This window comes from Artibeus jamaicensis, unplaced genomic scaffold (genome assembly GCF_021234435.1).
Source record: "Artibeus jamaicensis isolate MK-2021 breed Jamaican fruit bat unplaced genomic scaffold, CSHL_Jam_final scaffold_614, whole genome shotgun sequence".
Taxonomy (NCBI): Eukaryota; Metazoa; Chordata; class Mammalia; order Chiroptera; family Phyllostomidae; genus Artibeus; species Artibeus jamaicensis.
Window position 1 is genome coordinate 3,742,278 of NW_026522050.1, and position 22,499 is coordinate 3,764,776.

Sequence of the window (22,499 nt, forward strand, 5' to 3'; positions counted from 1 at the left end):
CAATGCCACGTGCGCGGGTGCCACATCCTTTTCCGGCTGAACGGCGCACCGGCTTAAACAGACGTGTTTTTCCGGTGGCAGAGCAGCGGTTCACCCTGTCCCAGGCAAAATGGTGAGATGGGTGAGGGGAGCTTGCAACAGTGTTGGGAGGACCCTTCAGGCCCCGTCCCATACTCCCTTTCTCTCGCAGAGGCCTCGGGCACCCGTGATCCAGACTGCGGGCGGCTCCCATATCCTCCGACTCGGGCCGAGGGGCGGAGAAGGGAAACCGCTCGCCCTGGACACTTTAGGCTGTTTTTATCTCTCCAGTTTTAAGGATGGGGGGCGTGAGGTGCAATTTTAATGTCTTGGAGCTTTTATCTCTTTTACTTGTGATCAAGCTGTCCTCTCTCTCGCCATTTCTTCCCCCCGCGGAACTGGTACTTATTCTACAGGGCCTTGGGCAAATGTCGTCTTCCTGGTGAAGCATTTCTAACTCTTTCTGGCAGTTGGCCTCTCACGGGAGCTCCCACAGCCTCTGTACAGACCGCTCTCTTGCCACGTGTCCTGGACTTCATTGTTACCTGCCACGCCTCCCAGTGACCACCATCTGACGTGCCTCTAGCCCTGAAATGATGTCTATTCATCTTTGTATTCCCAGTGCCAAACACAGGGCCTGAAAATGGAGGCTCAGTAAATGACAGTGATTGTCTGTCATTTGGGGGATGGGGGATAAATGTTTACCGAATTGAATTCCAGTGTCTCTTAGAACAATGGGGTCGATTTACTTGTCTAGAGTTGTTATGTTCAGGATTTTCGAAGCCTTGGCTGGTGGGTGACAATGGAAGTTAACATTTGTCCAGAACTGTATGTTTTCAGCCCTCTTTCACAGGCATTACCTCATAATCTTCCCTAAACTCTGGGAAGGAAACAAACACCTATTGAGTGACTATTGCCAGGCAGTAGCCAGATGCTTTGACGTTCGTCATCTTTCTGAAATCATACATCACCCCTGGGAGATGTTATAACTCAACTGAGACTCCTGTTACTCACTAGAGCCAGAATTTGAACTGGTGCCATTTTCCTGTAAATTCTGAGATTCCATAATAGTGTAGTGAGAATAACACAGAAGCTGAGATCTAGCTATGGGCCCAAAAAGCTCCTAAAATTATAGGCAGACTTTTTCTTGGGCAGAAAGCCCATACTTTTCACTACATTTTTTTTTCATAGTGGCCAGTAGCCTCAGGAACTATTAAGGGCCATTGATCAATAGCTAACTAGTTGCCTTTTGTGTTCTAGCCTCTGACTCCCAGCTGCCCTTCTTGTCTCACGTTGAAAAGATGAGTGCTGCCTTAGTTTCAGATGTTACTTGTGGTCATTCCCAGACCGCATCACTTGATGTGGGTTCTGAAGGATTTCCACATTTCCTAGGCTGAAACAGGCCTTAAGCAGTCACAGCAGCATGAGGTTCCTTAATAACTCCTTAATCCACCGGGTTGCTGTGTTGGGATTCTTTCACGGCTCTGAACTCATGCCTTCCCCTAGGAGCTGGAGGCCATGAGCAGATACACCAGCCCAGTGAACCCAGCCGTCTTCCCCCATCTGACCGTGGTGCTGTTGGCCATTGGCATGTTCTTCACCGCCTGGTTCTTCGTGTATCCTTCCGCTGAGCAGTGAGTGGGCCAGAATTACCGATGTGGGAAACTGAGGCAGAAACCATGCTGGGCACAGGCACCCTGCCCATTTGTCCTGGTGTGGGATTGGAAGAAGGTGAAGAGGTTGAGGGAAGGCTGTCAATGTTCCAGGTCAGGTTGCCTCATTTTTCAAGTTCAGGTGAGTTCAGTTTGCTCTTCAGATTTTTAGAACAGTGAGCTGAGGGCCTGGCCCGACTGGAGGGCCCGATCTGAAGTCAAGAAAGTGGTATAAGGAGGGAGGCCCTCTGGTGCCAGGAGATCTGAGGACTAGTCTAGCCCCACCGTTCATTAGCTGTGTGACCTGGGGCAAGTGACCTAACCCCTCTGGGCCTCGTTTTCTTTCTGGGTAGTAGAGGGGTAGCATGGAGTAACAGAGTCTAGGCCATCTCTTGGGCCTCTCTGCCTGGCTGCACCAAGCCAGACAAACCTCCCAGAAAGCCCGTAGCCCGTATCTTTCTCCTGGAGTCACAGCGTCCATGCTTCCTGCTCTGTGCAGTCCATCCCCTTGCTTCTCCTTAACCGTCTTGCCAGTTACGAGGTCACCTCCACTAAGTACACTCGTGACATCTACAAAGAGCTCCTCATCTCCTTGGTGGCCTCACTCTTCATGGGATTTGGGGTCCTCTTTCTGCTGCTCTGGGTTGGCATCTACGTGTGAGCTCCCAAGGGTAAGAGTTGTGACAGGGTGGGACACTGGAAAACCTCCCACACCTGTATCAGGGTGGTCCTCAGGCCTGCAGGACCTCTCGGTTAATGGAGACACTCAGCAGAGTGGATAGGGACCCCAGACACATACACCTCCTTCCCAGTTCCTAATGGGGGTTTGAGCCAAGTGTGGCCTACTTTGTCAGTTCTAAATTTTGTACACTGCCCAGGGCCTTGGTCTGGCTGTGGGATGTACTACACAGGGCTGTGGACACAGCCTTCTCGTGGTTACGCGTTCGTGTTCTCACTTGTCATACACCAGTAACTTGGAGAGGCTGCTGGGAAGGGGGTCAGGGACTGGTACTTAAAATTTGCTGCAAGGAGTACTGTTTTGATTAGTCTGAATGTTTTCAGCCATTGAAATGTTGACCAAGTGATTAAAGAAAAAGAAAAAAGCTGCAGCAGATAATCCATCGAGCAGATCGTGAGAATTGGCTCAGGTGGCTTAGCTTTAAAGGAGTGCGCCCATCAGCCCTGGCCCGGGGACACCGGGTCTCAGTAAGAAAAGTCGGTAGAAAGGGGGACCTCTGGTCTCATTTTGATACCCCTCTCTTCCAGGTTCCACCGGCAGCTTCACTGAATCCCTGCTTTTGTAAATTAATTTTTTTACTGTTGCTGGAAGTGCCCCACCTGCTGCTCACAATAAAGGCAGATGTGTGACTATCTTGTCTGGTGCCCAGTCCAGCTCTTCCTGCTTTTCTTCTGCCTTCCAGATGGTTCCTGCTGCTGGGATGCCTCCTTGTACCTTTGAGGGCAACGGGACTGTGGAGGGGGGGTCTTGTCCTTGTACTCGAGGGCCTACCTGTGAATAGGAAGGGCAGGGCTACCCTCGTCCATCTTGTCTGCAGCAAACTTCTCTAGGATCTCTCATCCGTCGGGTGTTCCGTGGGCCAGGCCTCTGCTCCAAGTGCAGCCACCGTTCTCTGGGTTGGGAATGTTGGCAAGGTGCAGCTTCTCCTTTACAAAGACTTTTCCCTGGGATGGCTACTTTTAACCCAGGCAGGGCAGCAGTAGGTCCCTGGGGTGTGGCTAGGGGAGGGGCTGCTGAGTCCTGTTCCCAAGCCTCGTATGAAGCGAAGGAGGAGAATGGGGCGAAAACATCCATCTGGCTTCGGCACCCCCAGTTCCAGGAGGTCCTCGCCCCACAGGCGACTCCATCTCCCACCAGAACAATCTCAAGAAGAGACGGAAGGCAAGCTCAGATACAAAGCTGTATTTATACATTTATTTATATGTGTGTGTTTACTTCAGGAGAAAAGAACAGTTCAGGGGACAGGGCTGCTTCCCTCTGCCCACGCCTGGGTCCGAGTTGGTACACGATGAATATGAGTCAGAGCTCAGGGGCGGGAGCTGGGAGTTAACGGGGAGGGAGGGCGCTCTATGCACACGCAGGCCTTTACGGGAGATACAGTGAGGGCAGGGGTCTTGTGCATCGCGAGGCCCTATGTACAGCTTGAAGCTTGGGGGAGATTAGCCCAGTGGCTATGGGAGTACATGCCAAAGGGAGAGAGAGAGAGGAAGAGATGGCTGCTGGGCCCTGGGCACCGCATGGAGCCGAGACATCCACTTTCCAGCCCCAGCCAGGCAGCTGTGGCCTCCAGCAGGTGGCCCATTCACCTTCCCTGAGGCCCTTTTACCTTATTGGGCTTAACGCAACTTTGGTCCAAGGTTGGCCCCCCTCGAGCAGCTTGGAGCCCCTGCACTGAGACCCCCACCCCAGGCATGGAAACAGCCAGCTGCTAACCAGATTGGGGCTCTGCTGTGTCCAGACGGGCCCCAGGGGGCAGTGGAGGGTCACTTTCCAGTTAAGGACAAGAGGGGCTGTAGTCGAGGGACAAATACCCCACTGAGGGAGTCCCAGAATCCTATTATAAGGAGGGAGCTCAGCAGTTTTAAGGCATTTAGGGAGGTTCCCCCCACGCCACCACACTGGGAGGAGAGCGAGCACAGTAGTCCTAAATAAGGCCGGGCTCCCTGCACGATGTGAGAGCCACGTTATCCCCACGTCAGAATGAGGGAGTGGGGGCACACTGGGGTGTGGGCTGCGTGGCTGGGTCTCCCCGAGAGCCCCCATCCCCCAGGTGTCTCCCCACCCTGAGGATAAGTGCTTTGAGACCCACAGCAGAAGGGGCCCCGCGGTTCCTAGGCTTTCTCAAGATTCAGCTCCCCCTGCGGAAAGGCCTCCCACTCAGAGCTGAGAAATGAGACATAAGAGGGGCGAGGCCTGGTTCCCAAAGAGGTGGCAGACCATCCCAGAGCAGGGGCACGTGGGAAGTCCTGCGCCCACGTCTGAACCCACTTCAGACATGGCTCAGCGAGGCCACGCTCCTTCCATGAGCCCCTTGTGTTCTCAGAATGCTGAGAACCCACTGAGGACAAGCTAATGTTGGCACGTAAGACTTGCCCTAACCTACGCCCGCTCCACTCCGGGAGGAGTGAGCAGAGATGGGGCCTCCAGCAGACAGGAAAGGAGGGAGAGGCCAGCGCCTTCATGGTCAGGAGTGGGATGGGTGTCTTGAGGCCCCTGGGACAGATCAGAACCGGGGCCCTGTCTTTGCAAATGTCATCCCAGGGCTCCGGCCCGCTCTGGGTTTCCTGCTGCCACCCTTCTACTCTTGTCTTGGTTTAAGTGCATTTTAGTTACTCATTAATAACAGCAAAAGCTATCTGCATCCACCCAGCAGCCAAGGTGGCCTGCTGCCTTGCAAGGATTCCTGCTCCTCTGCTCAAAGAATGATGGGTCACTGGCACTGCTGTGAGCTCTAGCAGCTCCCCGGAGCCCAGGCCTTGGAGCTGCACCACGGGAAGCTCATACGGAACTTCCCTTCCAGGATACTCCAGGTTCAAGGGTCCCAGGCTTACCTGGCCCACTGGCCCCACTGGTTCAGCCAGGCACTAAGTGTACATAAGGCGCGTGGTCAGTCTCTCCAACCCATCCAGGGATGGCTTCAGTTGCCCCGGGAGCTTTTGGAGCCAAGCTCTCCCAGGGAGAAGAGACCTCCTGGGCCACACTTAAAGCTTTGAAGTGCAAGTCCAGTGTAACAGTCAAACCCCAAAAGTCCACCACCTCGCCACCCCTCAGGGAGCAGCTTCGAGGCTGAGGGCTGCCGGCCCCCCACCGATGCATGGTTCCAGCCAGATCTCGAGGCTCCCTCCAAGCCCCCACTGATCTCAAAGGCAGGCAGGTCCTCTCTGAGGGCCAGAAGGTAGCTCTCAGTCTCGAAAGAGGAGGCAGGGAGGGTGGGCTCTGGAGAGAGTTCCAGGCTTCCCCTTGCCTCCAGTGTATCTGAAGCCAGCCCTCTGGTCACCAGCCACCGTAGCTGGACAGATGTGAACTGGCCCCAGGAGGTCCCCGGTTCCCTTCTGGGTGTAGGAGGAGTGACCAGCAGGAACAGCAGCTCCAGTGTGAGGACCTCCAGTTTCGCCCGGCTCAGCCCCTGGGAGAGTGCCGGTGAGCGGTGGAGAGCTGGGGGCTGCGGGCCCCAGTGTAACCCCACTGCGTCCAGTGTAGAAAGAGCGCCGGGCCGGGCCCTGGTGCGGTGCTGCCCGGGGAGGGCGGCTCAGTCACACAGCCGGTAGAAGCGGAAGTAGTAGTCCGTGGCCGGCCGGACCGGGGCCTCCAAGCTGCAGTTGGCCTGACCCTGAGCGGAAGGGCAGTGGGACTGTGTGAGGTGGCTCGGGGGTTGCAGGGCAGGAGGTACGCCCTCCGATGACCTTTCCCGACACTGCCCTGACTCCTGCCCAGGGCTCTGCAGATGCCCTCCTCCCCGCCCCTCCCTGAAGACCCATGCAGGTGCAGGTGCTGTGCTCACCAGGAATGCCACCTGGAAGTGGTAGGTGAATTCACGGAAGGAAAGGATGGTTACTGGCCACTGGTGGGAAGTGCCCTGGAGAAAGAGTGGAGAGGGGTCAGGACAGCCCCTTGCCCCTGTCCCAGTCAGAATCCCTCTCACAGGCCACCGCAGCCTTGGGCTCTGCTGTGAGTTTGAAGGAGGGGTGGGAGGGAGCAGGGTCTGCTGTGGGGAGCAGCAGCAGCCCCCCTCCGTGCAGAGTGTGCCAAGTCCACAGCGGCCCTCACCTGGTGCCCGCCTCTCTTCCCCGTCTGTCTACCTTCCCTCTCATCCACTTCGCTCTGGGCACGTGGAAGTATTTAACACCATCTTCACTGCAACCCAATGAGGTGGCTCGGCTTATAGATGGGGAAGCTGAGCTCCTCACCTAAAACCACACGGCGATACTGGCAGAGCTGGACTCCAAACCGGGTCTGTCGTGCTCTCTCCCTGACAGGGCAGCACGAGGCCCGGCGTAGGCAGCTGCCCACCTCCTACCCGAGGCTCTGGCTTTGCCCCTGCAGTACAAGGGCTCAGGCCTGAGCTCCACGGTGGTGAGCGCCTTGCCAGGCTCCCCCCGCCCGTCTCTGTGGGGCCGCAGGGCCTGGGCCTCTTGGGCTGTCTCGGGGCTGTCCCTCATCCCACCCTCTACTCAGGTTCCTTCCTGCACATCTTTCTCCCTGGCTGGGGCACTGTCGGGAGGCAAGGCCTGTGCACACCACACTGTCTCCCCACAGCTGGGCCCAGCACAGGGCCTGCGACACAGGAGGGCCCAGTGAAGGTTTTTTAAAAATTATTTATTGATATTAGAAAGGGGAAGGGAGAGAAGCATCGCTTTATGTTTTTCCACCTATTTACGCACTCACTCGTCTCTTGCATGGGCCTGACCGGAGATCAAACCCACAGCCTTGGTGCATCGGGACAGTGCTCCAACTGAGCAGCTGGCTGGGCTCAGGAGCACTGGTCAACTACACACATGAAGGGTGAACAGAAATTCCTTAACTTGTGCTGAGAGTCACAACTTCAGGTCACGGCCAGTGAGGAGCTAGACAGCGACAGAATCCCAGCCCCCTGGTTCCCAGAGCAGCAGGGAGTCCTGGCAGCTGGCGGCCTTCTCCAGAAATGCCCGCGGAACCGTGCCGCCTCCCCAGCCCGCGCCTGAGGTCCGGGCTCCCTGCCCGCTGGCCTCCCGACTCAGCCCCTGCCACGCTTCCAGCTCTGCCAGCACGCCACGCTCTCCTGGCCTCCAGATCCCCGAGAGTGCTATTCCCCAACTCCTGGGACATGGTCCCCAAATTGCCCTTCAGGTCTCATCTTAACTACACATGACTTTTGTCAGTGGCTGTCCTGACCCTGAGACCAGACAAGGTTAGCTGTCCCTGCTGTGGGCTCCCAGGATTCCCTGTCCCCTCCCACTGCATTCGAGTTCGTCCTTGTGGGACTGTTTTCCTTCCCAGGGCCCTGTCAGGGCAGAAACAGGGACAGGAGGTGCTCAGCAGTGAACGGCGCGCGTGCGTCCCACCCCCACTCTGGGACACAGAGGCCCAGGCCCCAAAGTCCCACCTTCCTCTCCTTCCTCAGTGGGGGCCCAGCTGTGCGCTGGGGCCTGGTTGGCTCACAGCTTCCCCATTGTTTACCTGGGTGTCCTGGTGGGTGTGGACGCTCCGTGGAAGGCCCCCGTCCTCACACGGCTCCTCCGACCTCAGGCTGCACAGCACCACGGACACGGGGAACGAGGAGCTGGGGAAGGCCCAGGTAGCAGGGAGATGGGGTTCCGAGTTCCTCCACCCCAGCCTCCTCCCAGCCGGCACTCCACGCGACCTCCACTGACACACGCCACAACCCACACACGGCCTGAGGACGATGCCTAGCGGTCCAGGCCCTGGACAGCTATCCGCCTGTTCCCATCCACCACCCCACATGGTCGAGGGCCCTGAGCAGCTGCCCACTCTACTGACGAGGCACTGAAGCCCAGAGAATGCTGGGATCACACCGCCAGCGAAGCACAGAGCAGGCAGTTAGCATCCCTCCTCCACCCTGGGACCACCACGCCTCTCCCCTGCCCACGCTGCACTCACTTCATCTGCAGGGTCAGGCCGAGGTGCAGTGGGGTGTTGCTGCTGACAGGGATGTGGTAGGTGACGTTCCCCGGCCTGAAAGGGCAAGGCTGGCTCCTCAGCTCAAGGCTACCTCCCCAGCCCCCACCCCAACCCACTCCTCAGCCTTCGGTCTATACTGGAACCCTTAGGGGGTCTAGAAATGGGCTGCTCCATCTTGTGGGGGAAGTTCCCTGTCTGAGGGGGCCACGGTCTGGACATCCATACATGTCATCTGGGGGAACCTGCCCCTGGCATGAAGGGAGGGAGCCAAGCCCACCTGCAGGCACCCCCTGGAACACAGTACTGGGACGTGATGGGCATTGAGTTCTCCAGCACCTGGATGGAGGTCAGGGAGGGGGCTGCGTCTGCAAGGAAAGAGGCTGTTGGGCGAGGAGGAGGAGGGTGACAAGGCAGGACACAAATGAGGAGCAGACAAACCTTTCCTTGCCGGGTGTGCATTAGTCACTCACACTTTAGTATGAGTAAGTTTCATGTTACTCTTTCCAGACCCCCAGAATGGCCGGAGGCACACCACCCTCTTCCCCAGCAACCCCAGGACTAGCCGGCCCCCATGAGCCCGAGGACTGACTCCTTGACAGAGCCAGAACACCCAGGACCGGGGATGGTCTTCCCTAGTCCCTGCTGGGGCGACGGGGTAGAAGGGGAAACAGGAGCTCGCTCTTCAGGCCTCTGCTCCTGACTACACACATCTCCAACCCATCCAGGGTTCGGTCAAGTGGGTGGCTCGAAATCAGCCATGGTGGGAATGCTCACACACACAAATCGGCTCCCCTACAGCCCAAAAGCCACTCGTGAGCCGTGCCCCAGGCCACCACTGCCTGTGGGCCTCTCTGAAACAGACAGGCAGGCTGGCTGGGGCCGGGGGGGGGGGACATAAGGCTTTCTCGGTCATCTCAGTTCACTCCCAGGCTCGCTGCTGCCTGCCCCCCCCCCCAGAAGGGAAAGCTGGGGCCACTAGCCACTGACCACTTGCTGGGCCTGTGATATTTCCAGCTCTGTGAGGCAGCCAAGGAACCCAACAGGACCCAGAATGCCCTGTGGGGTCATGGCGAGCCATCAGGTAAAGACACTATGGATAGCGCCCTTGAACTTTTCTGGGCGAACTCCTACTGTCTTCCAGAGACCCAATTCCAATGTTCCCTGCCTGCTCCTTCCCTGGTCACCTCCCGCCTTGGCCTGCACTGAGTGCCCTCCTCAGCCACAGAGCCACCTCTCAGACCTCATCACCCTGCTGTGTTTTCCTGTTTGTGAGCTCTGTGGGGGCAGAGCAGGTCTCGCCCCAGGGCCCTGGGCAGAGCCAGCCACAGAGCAGGGCCCAGGAAAGGGCTGCCTGGTGAGCACGTGCCCCCACGGGCATCCCTGTCACTGTGAACCTCAGGCTCAGTGAGGCCCAGCTTCTTGGCCTTGCTCTTTTTCTAAGCAGCAACACCCATCTAACGAAAGCTGGGGAGGAGGCCCAACACCTAGAGTCGAGCTACCTGGCCTCTCCTTCAACCTCCAGGGCACCCCTAGGGCACCGTGGAGGAAAATGGCTCAAAAACCTCTCTGAGAAAGGACTTCTTTCAACACTAAGGGTTTGAGGTTTGGAAAAACGCAGAAGGAGCCAGGCCCTGGCGTCAGGCAGACTTGGTGTCAGATTCCCGCCCTGCCGCTGGTGGGTCGTAGGACCCCTGACAAGTCACTGCACTGGTCTGCGTCTCTGCTTCCTCATTAGCAAAATGGGGGCCATTCCTTTCGACAGGAATGCAGTGCAGATTAAATGAGCTTAGACCCTGTAAAGCTCCAGGCCTGAGTTCCGCACCCAGGCACTCAGACGACTGGGCTGAAACGGGCCCTGGCCAGTGAGCTCTGCTGGGCTGGGCTGAGAGGTGAAGGGGGGCAGAGCAAGTACCTGGTGGGCCCCAGGTCTGAGTGGGGCCCAGCCCAGGCTGGGGGGCCCCTCGGCGGGCCCGGCCATGGATTCGGAGGCTGGGGCTGTTCTTGGTTTTGCCCTGCACACCAGGGAAGGGGACTGCAGGACTGGCCACAGGTTCCAAGCTCTTTGGATGCTTGAAGTGGCCAATGCCATTGGCTGACAGGCCCCAGGACTTGGCTCTGATGTTGGTGACTGGCAGCAGGGCCGTCTGGCTAGGGTCTGTGGATAGAACCAGGGACAGGCTGAGTAGAGGGGACCAGCTGTCTCCCACCCAGCTGTCTCTTGGGCTCCACCGGACTCTGGGTGACCCCCATTTCTCTTGCCCCCCAAGGGGGCCCCAATTCCTTCCAGAGCCTCATTCTGGGTTCTAGGAGACCCTCCCACCAATGAGTCTTTGCGGTGGGGGGTGGGGCAGGAGAGGGTCACCTTCCTCTGGACTCAGGTGAAAAAAAAATTTAAAAACCCAACCCAGCCCTGGCCCCCAAATAGCCACACCTGAACGGTTTGCGGAGGGGCTGGGACTGGGGCTGAGGCCACGGCTGGGCTTGAAGCTGGAGCCGAGATGAGGGTCAGTGGAAGGGCTTGGAGTGGCTGAGGGGCAGCAGACGACAGGGCAGGGATGGCTGGAGCACAGGTCTAAGGCTCGGAGGGCCGGTCCAGGGGCTGAGCTGGTCAGGCCGGCAGGAACTGAGGGAGCCAGAGGCCGCGTGAGCTGGAGGCGGGCAGCAGAGCCCCCACCCAGCACGCAGCCGCCTCTCCCTGATCCCATCGCTCCAGACCCACCCCAGGCACGCACCCAGCAGCAAAGAGGGCCGTGTGCCCGGCAGCCCAGTGGTCACAGGGGACTGTCGGAGCTGAGTGGTCCCAAAGTTCTGGCTGGACCTGCTGGGGAAGGGTGGGCTAAGCTCAGAGGGACTGGGACAGACTAGGTAGCAAGGCTTGGGAGTCCCAGAGAAGCAGGAGGGACAGGAGGAGAGGGACAGGGAAGGTGGAAAGGCGGCAGGAAGAGGGCGGCAGGAGCCGGAAGCAGGAGGGAGGGGCTTGACCCAGACACCTACCGTGGGTGCATGGCCTCACCCACCCCAGGGTGCTGGGGCCGGAGCAGGGCCAGGAGACAGGAAGTGGACACGGCAAAAGAGCTAAGGGCAGCAGAGAGGAAAAGGGGGAGACAGGCGCAGGGGAGGAGAGAGAGAAGACACAGTCGGAGGCGGCCCCAGAGGCTGAGGCTGGCAGTGGGCAGACAGAGCCCAGGGTCCCACCTTGACCCTCCTTCCCTCCACCCCAGTCCAGCCTGGGCCCCTCAGGTGCCTCTGATTCTCAGATGCCCAGATACGTGGAGGAGCACCAAGTGGCCAGAGAGACATCTGCTCCTGCAGGGACTAGAAAACAGCTGCCCCCTCCAAGGAGACCCTCCCACCCACCCTCCCAAGCCCCCAGCAGGCTGAAAGTCTAAGGTGGCTCCTCTGACCCTGGGCTGCCCACCAAAGCCCCGCCTGACCTGGCAGCTCAGCGGGCAGCCAGGCCTCCAGAGACATACCCATCCGTCTCCACCAGGTCCTCCTCAGTGCGCAGGCTCAGCACGTACAGTGTGGACATGGACACCACGCTGGGAACCGCAGGAAACGGCTGCGGTTAGAGCTGGAGCCACGGTCTAGTGCCTTCCCTCCATGGCAGGGACGCGGGCTCCCAGGCGATGCCTGTCATGGGTCTCTCGGCCCCCAGGGGGCAGGACAGAGCGAGGCAGCCCCCTCCTTCCCCAGGACCTCCCGGGCCCTCTTAGGCCATGGCTTCCTCCTCCCCCCGGCCAGCCACCCCAGAGCCTTCGGAACAAGTCACCTGAAGGCCATGACCACCACCAGGGCAATGATGGTTCCCTGCAGGAAGCGCTGGCTGATGCAGGCCTGGTCTGGGACCACAGACGATGGCTGAGGACCGAGAGGAAAAGGGAAGAAGCAGGAAAGGCCCAGACTTAGGGAGCCCGTGGTCTTAACCCCTCTGGGCTTTGCTGGAGGTCGGGGTGTCAAGGCTGGCTCACTCCCAGGGAGGGCAGAGGGAGAGGAAGGACAGACAGGGCAGGGGGGTGGTGGCTGCAGGGTCGGACAGGAAGGGAAGCACTTGGGGTCAGTGAGCTTGGGGAGAGGCAAGCTGGGAAGGAGAGCCATGGGGGATGGGGAGGCCCCGGTCAGCCTTCCTCCCACCCCTGCCCACCCTTACCTTGCTGGCCACCTTGGGGGGCCTCTTCTTGTGGGGGACGCTGCCCACCCGGCTGAACTGGCTCCCCGTGTGGCTGCACCAAGAAGGCCAGGGTCAGAGGTGCCTCTGGGAAGCGGGTCTTGCCCCCTCCCACCCCACGCCCCCACCTGAAGGCGCCTGAGCTGCCAGTGGACTTGAAGCTGTCCAGCCGCCGCAGCTTGGCCAGCTTGTGGCTCCAGCGCTCCAGCTCGTCGATGCGCGTCTCCAGGTTGTCGGTCAGCTTGCACAGCTCCTTCACGGCACCCACGTTCTCCATGAAGATGCGCTCCTGACACAGTCCACAGGCCAATGTTGGGGGCCCTGTCGGCCCCCTGGGAGCCCCAGGCTACAAGCTCGCTGGGGAGCAGGGAGTCCCTCGAAGCTTCCCTACCCAAGCCAGCCTTTCCTCCAGTCCAGACTCGGCTCCCACAACTCCCTGTGCCTGCCTCCAAACAGCACCCCCATGCCTGCAGCCAGTCGGCCGGGAGAGCCCTTCCCACCCCGTCAGAGTCCTGTCTCCCCGGGGCTCACGCTCTCCGATCTCCCCGTCTCATGAACACCGTGTCTCATGCTGAAGCCCTCAGCTACTCAGCTGCAGCCAAAAGTATTACAGCCCAGCCTCAGTAAACCGAGTGTTTAAGCTTTGTAATAGCCACGGGAGGATGCCTTAGCAGTTACTATTGTTACCCTCCCTTGGCAGGTGAGGAAAGTGACCCTCAGCAAGGTTCCTCTTGCCCTTATCACACAGCCATAGAGTGGCCAAGTCCCCACCTCCCCCCGAAGCTCACCCGGTTCCCTGTGGGGTGTGAAGGGGACTCTGGAGGGACCATCCCCCCCCCCCATCTCTTTGAAGGTGTGGCTGCCCTCCAGCAGGCCCGCCCCTCTGCCCCGGGGGCTCCCTCCAGTTTCCCCTTGGCACAAACCTTGTTCACCACCAGAAAGTTCTCTATGGTATTCCCGTTGGCAAAGACCACGTCTCCAGTGTCCTTCACAGCCTCAGGCAGGATCTCCTTCACCTCCTGGGCGATGACGCCTGGGGACAGGCCGAGTGTGTGTGGAGGGAGGGGGTGGCCACCCTCAGCACCCAATGTAAGGAGGGGGCAGGGGCTGGAGAGGGCCAGGTTCTGGGGCCGGAGATCTGGGTTCCAAGGAGCCTTGAAGTGGGGGGGCTCCACGTGCCGAGTGTCCACAGGGTCACAGTCCCAGGGTCAAGGTGTGGGGTTCCCCTGGCCGGGGGAGGGGATGGGTTCCTGGGAGTAAAAATCCCAGAAGCAGAGGGCGAGGGCCCAGGAGGACAAACGCAGGATTCGTGCAAGGGAAGAGGGACAAGGATCCCTGGGTGCAATTCTCGGACTCCTGGGGTCAGGGGTGATTTCCCAGGGGCTGAGGGGCAGGACTGGTAGAGGGCAGGGTTCCTGGGGGCGGAGCTCCAGGAGTCAAGGGGAGGGGTTCCCAGAAGCGGGGGGTTTCCAGAGGCTGGGAGCAGAGTCACTGGATTCCCAGACTTCGGCCCCCGTCCTCACCTGTCTCGGGTGCTGAGGCCTCGATGCCGGCGGTGGCTGCAAACTCTGGCTTGTATCTGTAGTGCACCAACCGCATGCGAGAGATCCTCTTCAGCTGCTCCATGGTGTCCACCTGCGTGGGGGCCACTCCTAAGACTGAACCCCTCCCATCCTGGCCTGTCCAGAGCAGGACTAGAGCCCAAGAAGGTGGAAGCCCAGGAGCCGCAGTGGGAAGGGGAGAGCCTGCTCTGGGGATCCCAGGATCCAGGGACCCAGGCCCAACACCCCCGCTCTTCCTGCCCCTGCCATCAGCCCCTCTTGCTGGTGGCTCAGTTGCCCCCACCTCTTGCACATGCTCCTTGGCCCGAAGGTCCGACGGGTGCATGAGCGAGCCCATGACCTTGACGTTGCCGTGCACGACCAGCGCCTCATCGGGCCGGTCTGTGTTGATGCCCACGCGGCCGTGGTGGAAGACTGTGTCGGGCACCTGCGCCCGCTGCCACAGCACGTCGCTGTCGCTCTCAAACTGGCCTGGGTTGGAGGCCTAGCGCAAGTTGGGGGTGGACGGATCAGGCCTGGGGGATGGGAGACCTGCAGCACCCTGGGAAAGGGGAGGCCCCGTCCACAGCCGCCCCTCCAGCTCCAGCCTGAGCTCCTCAGCCCACCACGAGTCACTTAAACTATCCCTCCCATTGTGGCCATTTTCAGTGTCTTGTGGGACTTCAGAAAGCTGCCAGGCCCTGTCCACCTCAATGCTATACTGTGAAGAAGACACTGAGGCCCAGAGAGGGTGGAGTCTTGCCCCAGGCCGCACAGCTATGCCCAGCAGGATCAGCACTCTAGCCCCTGACTCCCCAGCACCCCGGCATTTCTCCTGGGTGCGTCCCTCCCAGCTCTGGGGAGGACTCTCCAGCCCCCGGGCGGAGGTGGGCCTCACCCGCACGATGATGCGCTCTGAGATCTGGGCGGCTAGCGTGTAGTTCTGGTTTTGCGCGTGGGCCTGGAGGGCCACCACCAGCATGAAGTACCTGGGGCACACAGGGGTCTTAGAGGCACCCCGGGATCCCGCCCCACCTGCCTCTGCCCACCCTGATCCCCCACAACCCTTCCCGGGTCAGATGCATAGTGCACCAAGCTGCCTGCTCAGTCTTCTCCCGCTGGGTCCCAGGACCCCAAGAAGCGGGCATGGACATCCACCCTACAGAGGAGGAACCTGAGCCTCCACTAGGGGGCGGAAATTCCCCAGGGCCCACAGCCCAGCCGCAGAGGAGTTTCTTAACCCAGAAGCCGGACTTCTGCTCTCCCATCCCTAAGTCGGCTAAGGGTCTGAGTTTCAGGCTCCTCGTGTGTAAAACGGGTCAGTCTGTGGGGCTCGGTGCCTGGTGTGCCACACAGGGTGGCGTCCTCCCGGCCCATCTCCCCCAAAATAGTGGGACTCCAGAGCAGGGGTCCAGCCTGCTCACCTCTGGTCAGGGTTGGGCTTGCCCTTCTTGCGCATGTTGTTGGCGGTGGTCTCGCTGAAGTGCAACCGCCCCACAGTCACCTTTGTGACCTGCTCAGGGGGCAGACTGACCCTGGGGGGGTGACGGACAGGCAGGGTACTCAGGCGCAGGCACTGGGGGCTGTGGCGAGCCGGGCCACAGCAAGCGCCCAGGTGTGGGAAGTGGACATTGTGGGCGTCTGCCTAGCCCTCCTCAGCTCCCAAGCCAGCCCCGGGGTCAGCCCTCCCAGATGCCCCCCAAGGGGCCGGGCGCTCACGTGACCGGGTTGAAGGGCCGCTTGCTGCGGTCGGACTGAGACTGCTCGATGTTGATGCACTGGTTCAGGGCCTCCAGCTGGGGGAGGAGAGAGCCCGCGGGCACTCAGGCCCTGGCCGCCCCCTGGCCCCGGCCCCCTGCAGCCTCTCAGCCCGGGCCGGGCCCAGCTGGGCTCGTGAGGGACGGAGGCACCACCCTGCCCTCAGCAGCACTTCCCCGTAGGTGAGGGTGCCGTCTCCTGCACGGCCGCACACCCCAGACCCGCACCTGCCCCTGTCCCCCCACCTGTGTGCACGCGTGAGCACACACACACTCCACGGTCACCCTCGTGACCCCCAATCCACACCCGCACTCCCCCAGCCTGAGTACACGCCCCAAACTGGCCTCCACAAACACACGCCCACACCCACTCACTCCCAGGCCCCCCTCCCGCGTCCCCTCCACCTCTCCAGATGACACTGAAGGAGACACACCCCCCAGCTCAAAATCAAGGTCCACTAAGGTTGTGCTGGGGAGGGAGGGGTCGTAGGGGCCCTCTAAGTCAGGACGGGCCTCAGAGCAGGTGTCCCCACGGGCTACAGCAGCGTGGACAGTGAAGGTCAAGGAGCAGTCAGCCAGGAGAGGAGGGGCGGAATGGGCGTGTGGAGTATGTCCCAGGGAAAGGACGCCGCTGAGGGCAGGCAGGGCTGTGAATGGGCACAGCAGTCTGGGGCGCTGCCAATGGTGGGGCCAGACCCCGAAGGCCTTGGTGGGCTAAAGCCCTGAAGTCAGGGCTTTGCCAGGAGGGCATGGGGGGCCGTGGAAGAACAGGGAGTGTCATGCCCACCTGGGTCTCGGGTGGGGCTTGAGGTGGGAGCCAGAGTGGGAGCTGCTGTGGATGTTCAGACAAGGGGGGGTGGCCTTGTCCGGGGAGAGGGGTCAGCAGGGCCTGGTGCACAGAAGTGAGGGCAAGTGGCCCCGGATGTACAGCCTGAGGGACTAGGGCCCTGGAGCCCTGCTCCCTGGGGAGGGGCAGTTCGCAGGAAGTTCATTTCGGGATGTGAAACTGAGGGAGCGGTCGGGAAAAGGGGGTCTTGGCTGGGGTACAGACTTGGAGTCAGGGCAGGGAAGGACACTCGGAGCCCCGTGGTTAAGGGACACCACAGGGAGAAAAGTCGGGAGGTGGGGTGGCAGGGGCACTCAGCCGTGAGGAGTTCCTGCCTGAGCACTCAGGGGTCCCCCTCCCTGCCAAGCCCCCCAACCTGCCTTCACTCCGTGCAGCTTCAGGTAGAAGCAGTCAAGGGGCTTGAGGCCTTCAGGCGTCTTGACGTACTTGGGCTCGCCCAGCATGCCGATGTAGACTGTCACCTGGAAGTGGTTCTTCTTCTGACACACGAAGGCGTCGTCTCCCACCGAGAAGTTGAAGCCCTTGTCAGCGTCCACACGGTAGGTGAGCATGGGCCTGGGGGCAGGGGAGGGCACACACTGGAGCCCCCAGCCGGGCCTACATGCCAGTTCCCTGCCCTGAACTCCTGACCACGGGGCTGCCCCCATTTCTCAGAAACGGACACTGAGTCCCCGGAGGACTTGGGCTCAGGTCGGCCATCTCCTCAGTCACTATTCTTTCCCCTACATGCGACCACCCTGCCCTGGGGATGGGGGACATGGGGCAACACACCTGAGGCCCACCAGGTGGGACGGAAGTCCTGAGGCGGGGGCGTGATGACCCCTCACCATACTTGGCTCCTTCCCAGAACAGTGCCCGAAGCCCGCCCCTTCCATGGTGATGGGGTTAGAGGGGGTGGTCTGCAGAGCCTCACTTCGGCCTGACAGCTGGTTGCCATGGAAACGGTGGAACCAGGCGCTGGCTCTGAGCTGGCCCAGCCCCTGCCCACAGCCTCCCCCAAGCCCCCAGACATCCTCATTCTGACTCCTCCATATGCCCGGATGGGGACAGGGTGCTCTGGGCAGCTGGACTCAGCCTCAGTTTGCCCACCTGTTGCTGGGAGACTGGTCCAAGTCTGTACCCCAGTACAGCTTGGCCTGCCCCTACCCAGGTCCACCCCCCCCCCCCGCACAAGCAGTGCTGCTGATGCCCCATGCCCGGTGCCTGCCTGGAGGAAGCTGCGCACAGACAATGCTTCCAAACTTGTGAGGAGAGGACTCTGGGCCTGGGCAGTATCTACAGGAAGGCCCGGGGCCTACCACTTCTCCCTCCCGGACTCCACCCACCTGCCTGCACCAGAGAAACACCCAGGAAGTGCCTGGGCCACAGCAGGGGCCCCAGCTGCCAGCTGCCTGGCCTTGGGGCCAGGGGAGGCAGGGCTGGCCCAGGAAGTAGGAGTGGTGGGGGGTCCTCACCAGGCCATAGAGGCTGGGCTCCCAAAGACCTCTCCCCAACCCTGGTGAGGCCTCGAGGGACCCTTCAGCCACTGAGGCAGCTGGAATCCCCACCAGCACCCTGAGGTCTCCTCGTTAAGAATCCCACGGAGCCCGGGGTGCCCAACTCCAGGAGGCTGGTTTCAGTGGCCAGAGGGCCCAGGTGCAGCCACCTGCCTAGGCCTGGCCATGTCCCAGGTGAGGTAAAAGAAACCACACTCTCCCCACTCCCCGGCCTTCTGCGGGAGAAGAGTGGTCCCACAGTGCTCCTGGCCAGGCCAGGAGGCCGAAACCAGGTGGGTGTTGAGGAAGGGCTAGGAATGCCAGGCAGCCTCCGACCCAGTCCTCCCCCCGCCCCCCTAGGCCCCCTCCTCCAGGGAGGGGGCTGCTGGAAGGGCCTTGCTAACACTCAGCTTCCTGCTACCTTCCTGGAATGCAGGGGGAGGAGGGCAGGAGGCAACAGGGAAGGAGAAGCCAGGAAACACATACCCACACACTTCTCCCTGACCTGGCCCCCACCGGCCCCTCCCGGGCAGACGTCACCTTCTTAAGGAGGCCTCGGGCAGGCCCAGGAGTCAGAAACCCTGAGCCCCGGTCCACGCTCTGCCCTGAGCCAGTCCGCTCCTCTGTTAAACAGGCCATCCGGCACCCGGGGTGCTCCCAGGCCCTGCTCTAGGACCTTGTCGCCAGGGCTGGGGGGCCCGGGCGGGTGGGGAGTGGCACTGGTCACTCACAGCTCCTTGTAGTTCGCGTCATACAGTGTTGCCCACTTGTTCTGCTGATGTGGCTGCCACTTGATGGACTGGTAGTTGGGGTCCAGGTAGGAGCCACTGAGGCTGTCACTGTCCTGCAGGAGACCTAAAGGGAGAGAATGCCTACGTGGACCCTGGGCCCCACTCCCCAACGTGGAGAAGGGTCGGCCCCCCGAGGGGTCCAGCAGGCCAGCCGTGTACCTGGCGAGGGTGCGCCTGGTGGGTGCCAAGGCGGCGTCTGCACCCGGGCGATGCTGAGGGGCAAGGAGCCAGGGCCTGGCGAGAGTGGGCCCTGGGGAGGCCAGGGTGGGGACGGGGCCCGGGGCGGGTGTGGCGGCAGGGCTGTCACCGTCCCGGGCTCCTGCTTGATCATTCCGTTCAGCATCTGGGCATTGAGGGTGTTGGGGGGTGATTCCGAGTGCTTCCTCTTCTTAGAGGGGTGTGTGGGGAGCCTGGATGGACAGAGGTGTGTGCCATGGGGGGCTGGCTCCCCCCAAGCCACCCTCCCTGGAGCAGTGACCCCTCCCTGCTTCTGCAGGATGTGCCCAGCCCGAAGAACACCTCCGGCAGGAAGCCCCGGGCCTTGTGTCCTGAGAGCTCCCCTGTTTCTGTCACTCATTTACCCGCCAAGAGGGTGGGAGCCACACCTGACTCATCCGTGTGACCCCATCACGGCCGGCAACGGGCCGGGCACGCAGGTGCTCACGGTCCCAGGCGCAGCGAGCGAGCCTGCCCCTTCCCTGGGCTGTGACTCTCCGCTTGTCCCCTGACAGTGGAGGCTCTTGGGAGAGCAGCCTCCACGGCTAGAAACCAGCCGCGAAGGCCCTGGGCCACAAAGGCAGAAGGAGGGTTTCTTGGGAAAGGGGCTGAAGGTTTGGGGGGCTGCAAAACACCCTTCCTCCTTCTGATTGACGAGAAGTTTAGGCAGTGGAATCTTTCCTTGAAGCAAATCTTTCGTGAAATCTCCACGTGTGAGACGTAAAAAGACAATTCTGCGGGCTGGAGTCAGACCCGGGAACTTAGGTGTACACCCAGGACCACCTCAGAAACCCGAGGACTCCACGAGACAGCTGGGCAGTCACCGCTGTTCATGACAGCACAGCCCAGGCTCAAATCTTGGCTCTGTCCTTCCTAGTTCCATGACCTGGGCAATCATTTCCTCTCCTGGACAGAGGCCCAGTTGACCCACACAGGCAATGGGAACGGCCATGCCACCAACCAAGGCACGCACGAGCACTGGGCCGTGGCTGGATGTCCCCGCCGCCTTGCCGGGCACCTGCGAACACGGATGCTGACCCTCCGCCCTGGGGTCAGAGCCTTGCGCCCTTCCTGGGTTCATGGCTGCCCCCAGCTGCACTCTGTCCTGCCTGCTGCCCCCTGACTGCCCACCTCGCCTTCCCACCCCAGACAGCGGCCCGGTCTTACTCGGCTCCGTGTTGCTGCAGCAGCTGGTGCAGCATCTGGGACTGCTGGCTGTGGTGCAGCTCGGCGGGCACCAACCCCTGCCCCATGGCCGCGTAGGGGGGCATCGGGGGCTCCGCCTTCATGTACAGGTCCCGCTGTAGGACGGGGTAGTGAGGCGGGGGCGGTGGGGGCGGCGGGGGGCCTGGCAGGTGGGCTGGAGGGGGGGGCAGGTGCTCCAGGCGGGCGGGCCCCCCCACATGGCACAGGGTCTCAGGGGTTATGGTGCGCAGGAGGTGGGGGTCTGAGGGAGAGAAAGGGGTGGGCATCAGAGACCTGCCCTGGGCACCAGCTCTCCCCTGGCCTGCCTCTGCAGGGTCTCCTGGTTCCTACCCCGCCGGGGCCGGGGCCAAGCCTGGGGGCTGCCCCCCATCAACTCCATGTGGGAGGAGAGTGGGACAGCCTTTTACCCCATTTTTGCCAGCCCCTGCCCCTGCCCCTGCCCCCTGGGGGAGGTCCCACAGCCCCAGATTCTCCAAAGCACCTCTCAGGGCTGATCCTTCCCTGGGCCTCAGGAAGGAGTCTACCGAGACCCCCCAGTGAGGTCCTGCGGCAGCACCCTCCCTCCGGCAGGCAGCCCCTCACCGAGGCCCCCAGGGGCCAGCCCCCCAGCCTGAAAGGGGAGGCCCAGCTCCCTTTGTTCCCCAGGAGGCATTCCAGAGATGTTTTTGGTAAGATAAACAGAACTCTTGACCCCTCTCTGTGCTGTGGGGAGACTGCGGCCGTGATCCTTCTGCTCTTGGCCACCTGGCGGCCGCAGCACCCCTGAGCGCCCCGCGAGGTGAGGGGGGCCTGGCCCAGGCTGCGGCCATGGCCTCCCCAGCCCTCCACTTACCGCCGAAGGGCGCATCCATGATGGCGCAGGCGGGCAGGCGGGTGGCATCGCCGGCAGAGACACTTGCTCAGAGGCAGGGCCAGGCTCCCCACCCGCCCATGGGGAACAATAGCCAGCGCCAGGGAGTATTTGACCAGCGATAATCGGGGCCTGTTGGGCAGCACTGGCCCCCTCCCTCCCTTGCTCCCTCCCTCCCTGATAAGGCCGCCCCAGCCACTTGCCCAAACCCCAGAGGGGGAGGGCGGTGCCCGCTGGACTCACCATTCACCTGCTGCGGGGAGTAGGCCTCGGAGCCTGAGTCTGGGGGCGAGTCGGGCAGCGTGCTGCAGGAGAGGGGGAGGGGCTGTTGAGACCCTGCCCTCAGTGGGGCGGCCGCTTGGCAGGGCAGGGCCCGGAGCCCCAGAGGCTGGGGGCATCGAAGTCTCTTCACTTCCACCCTTGGGGCCTTTCTGTACCCGGTCACCTTGGGGTGCCCAGCAGTTGTTGGGGGAGCCTTGGGCTTCAGCCCAACATCCCCGCAAACCTACCGGGCACCTGGGGGCCAGTGACCGGTGCCCTTGATGATGGCGCAGACGCTCACAGGCTCTCTCCCCAGGCCGAGGGCCTGGGCCTGCCCCTCCCTTCCTGTGCCCACTGAAGCCCCCGCTTCCTGGAAACAAGGGGTCGAGGGCGCTGGGCGGGTCCGCGGGGGCAGGTGTGGACTGGGCCAGCAGCCAGCTCATCTGGGCCTGGGTTTATTTTTTTCTTGCAGGTTTTGTTTTATCAGCGGTTCAAGCAAAAGAACAAATTGAACCTGAGAGGTCAACGCGCCCGAGGGAACTCAGCACGGGTCCAGTGAGGGGACGGTGCGTCCCCACGGGGACCCCCACACCTGGGGAGACAGCCCGCCGCTGTGCGGACCACCAGGGACACAGCCTGGGGCTGGTCCCCGAGAGCCGGTGCTGCCCTGGGCAAGCCCGCACCCAGCCTCGCAGGCGGTGGGAGGGTGACGGAGAAAGTGTCCTGTGACGGGGACTGAACCCGTGCTGCCGACCGGGCCTCTCCAGCTCCGTGTGCATCGTCTCCCATCTACTCCCTGCTCCTCCAGACAGTGGCCTTGGGCTTCCCCGGGGTGTCTGTCAGGCCCTCGGATCATCCATCCCATCAAACGCTCCAGGTCCACGGGGCCTCTGCTCCTCCCTCCCGACCCCTCCGGGCACTCGTCGGGCCCGAGGCAGGCCAGCTACTCACTGATAACTCCCTCCCCAGCCAAGCCGCAGGCCCCACTGCAGCAGCCACACGCGTCTGTCTCGTTTACCACACGGAACTGGGCCCGGCCAGGGTGGCGCGGTGAGAGGCCCAGGCCACAGAGCCCGTGTG

General features: G+C 61.6%; 2 protein-coding genes across 10 annotated transcripts in view; one reads left to right on the forward strand and one right to left on the reverse strand.

The window, feature by feature from the left end:
* Nucleotides 1–5: 5 nt before the first annotated feature.
* TMEM258 (transmembrane protein 258) lies at nt 6–3,041 on the forward strand. Its single transcript, XM_037137733.2, has 4 exons — nt 6–112; nt 1,525–1,634; nt 2,205–2,341; nt 2,937–3,041. The coding sequence occupies exons 1-3, from the start codon at nt 110–112 to the stop codon at nt 2,329–2,331; spliced, it is 240 nt and encodes a 79-aa protein (XP_036993628.1). The 5' UTR covers nt 6–109; the 3' UTR covers nt 2,332–2,341; nt 2,937–3,041.
* A 557-nt stretch (nt 3,042–3,598) lies between these two features.
* MYRF (myelin regulatory factor) overlaps nt 3,599–22,499 on the reverse strand; it is a 32,736-nt gene continuing 13,835 nt past the window's right edge. For 2 of the 9 annotated variants that reach the window (XM_037137742.2, XM_037137734.2), the window contains 24 exons: nt 21,402–21,463; nt 20,270–20,549; nt 19,046–19,296; nt 18,827–18,950; nt 16,980–17,175; nt 15,736–15,812; nt 15,441–15,551; nt 14,915–15,005; nt 14,321–14,521; nt 13,999–14,110; nt 13,399–13,508; nt 12,604–12,764; nt 12,458–12,530; nt 12,080–12,168; nt 11,781–11,849; nt 11,302–11,382; nt 11,040–11,128; nt 10,739–10,930; nt 10,220–10,462; nt 8,585–8,687; nt 8,287–8,361; nt 7,846–7,948; nt 6,191–6,265; nt 3,599–6,019 (listed from right to left, as the gene is read on the reverse strand). In XM_037137742.2, coding sequence (XP_036993637.2) covers nt 5,939–6,019; nt 6,191–6,265; nt 7,846–7,948; nt 8,287–8,361; nt 8,585–8,687; nt 10,220–10,462; nt 10,739–10,930; nt 11,040–11,128; nt 11,302–11,382; nt 11,781–11,849; nt 12,080–12,168; nt 12,458–12,530; nt 12,604–12,764; nt 13,399–13,508; nt 13,999–14,110; nt 14,321–14,521; nt 14,915–15,005; nt 15,441–15,551; nt 15,736–15,812; nt 16,980–17,175; nt 18,827–18,950; nt 19,046–19,296; nt 20,270–20,549; nt 21,402–21,463 — 3,049 coding nt within the window. In that variant the 3' untranslated portion in view covers nt 3,599–5,938. Of the gene's footprint in view, nt 6,020–6,190; nt 6,266–7,845; nt 7,949–8,286; nt 8,362–8,584; nt 8,688–10,219; nt 10,463–10,738; nt 10,931–11,039; nt 11,129–11,301; nt 11,383–11,780; nt 11,850–12,079; nt 12,169–12,457; nt 12,531–12,603; nt 12,765–13,398; nt 13,509–13,998; nt 14,111–14,320; nt 14,522–14,914; nt 15,006–15,440; nt 15,552–15,735; nt 15,813–16,979; nt 17,176–18,826; nt 18,951–19,045; nt 19,297–20,269; nt 20,550–21,140; nt 21,247–21,401; nt 21,464–22,499 lie in introns of those variants that run through there. The other 7 variants (XM_037137738.2, XM_037137735.2, XM_037137736.2 and 4 more) reach the window with 7 other exon arrangements.

Coding starts and splice junctions, on each gene's coding strand:
- TMEM258 (XM_037137733.2), top strand. Junction 1,635..2,204: donor TTCACCGCCTGGTTCTTCGT/GTATCCTTCCGC, acceptor CCGTCTTGCCAG/TTACGAGGTCACCTCCACTA.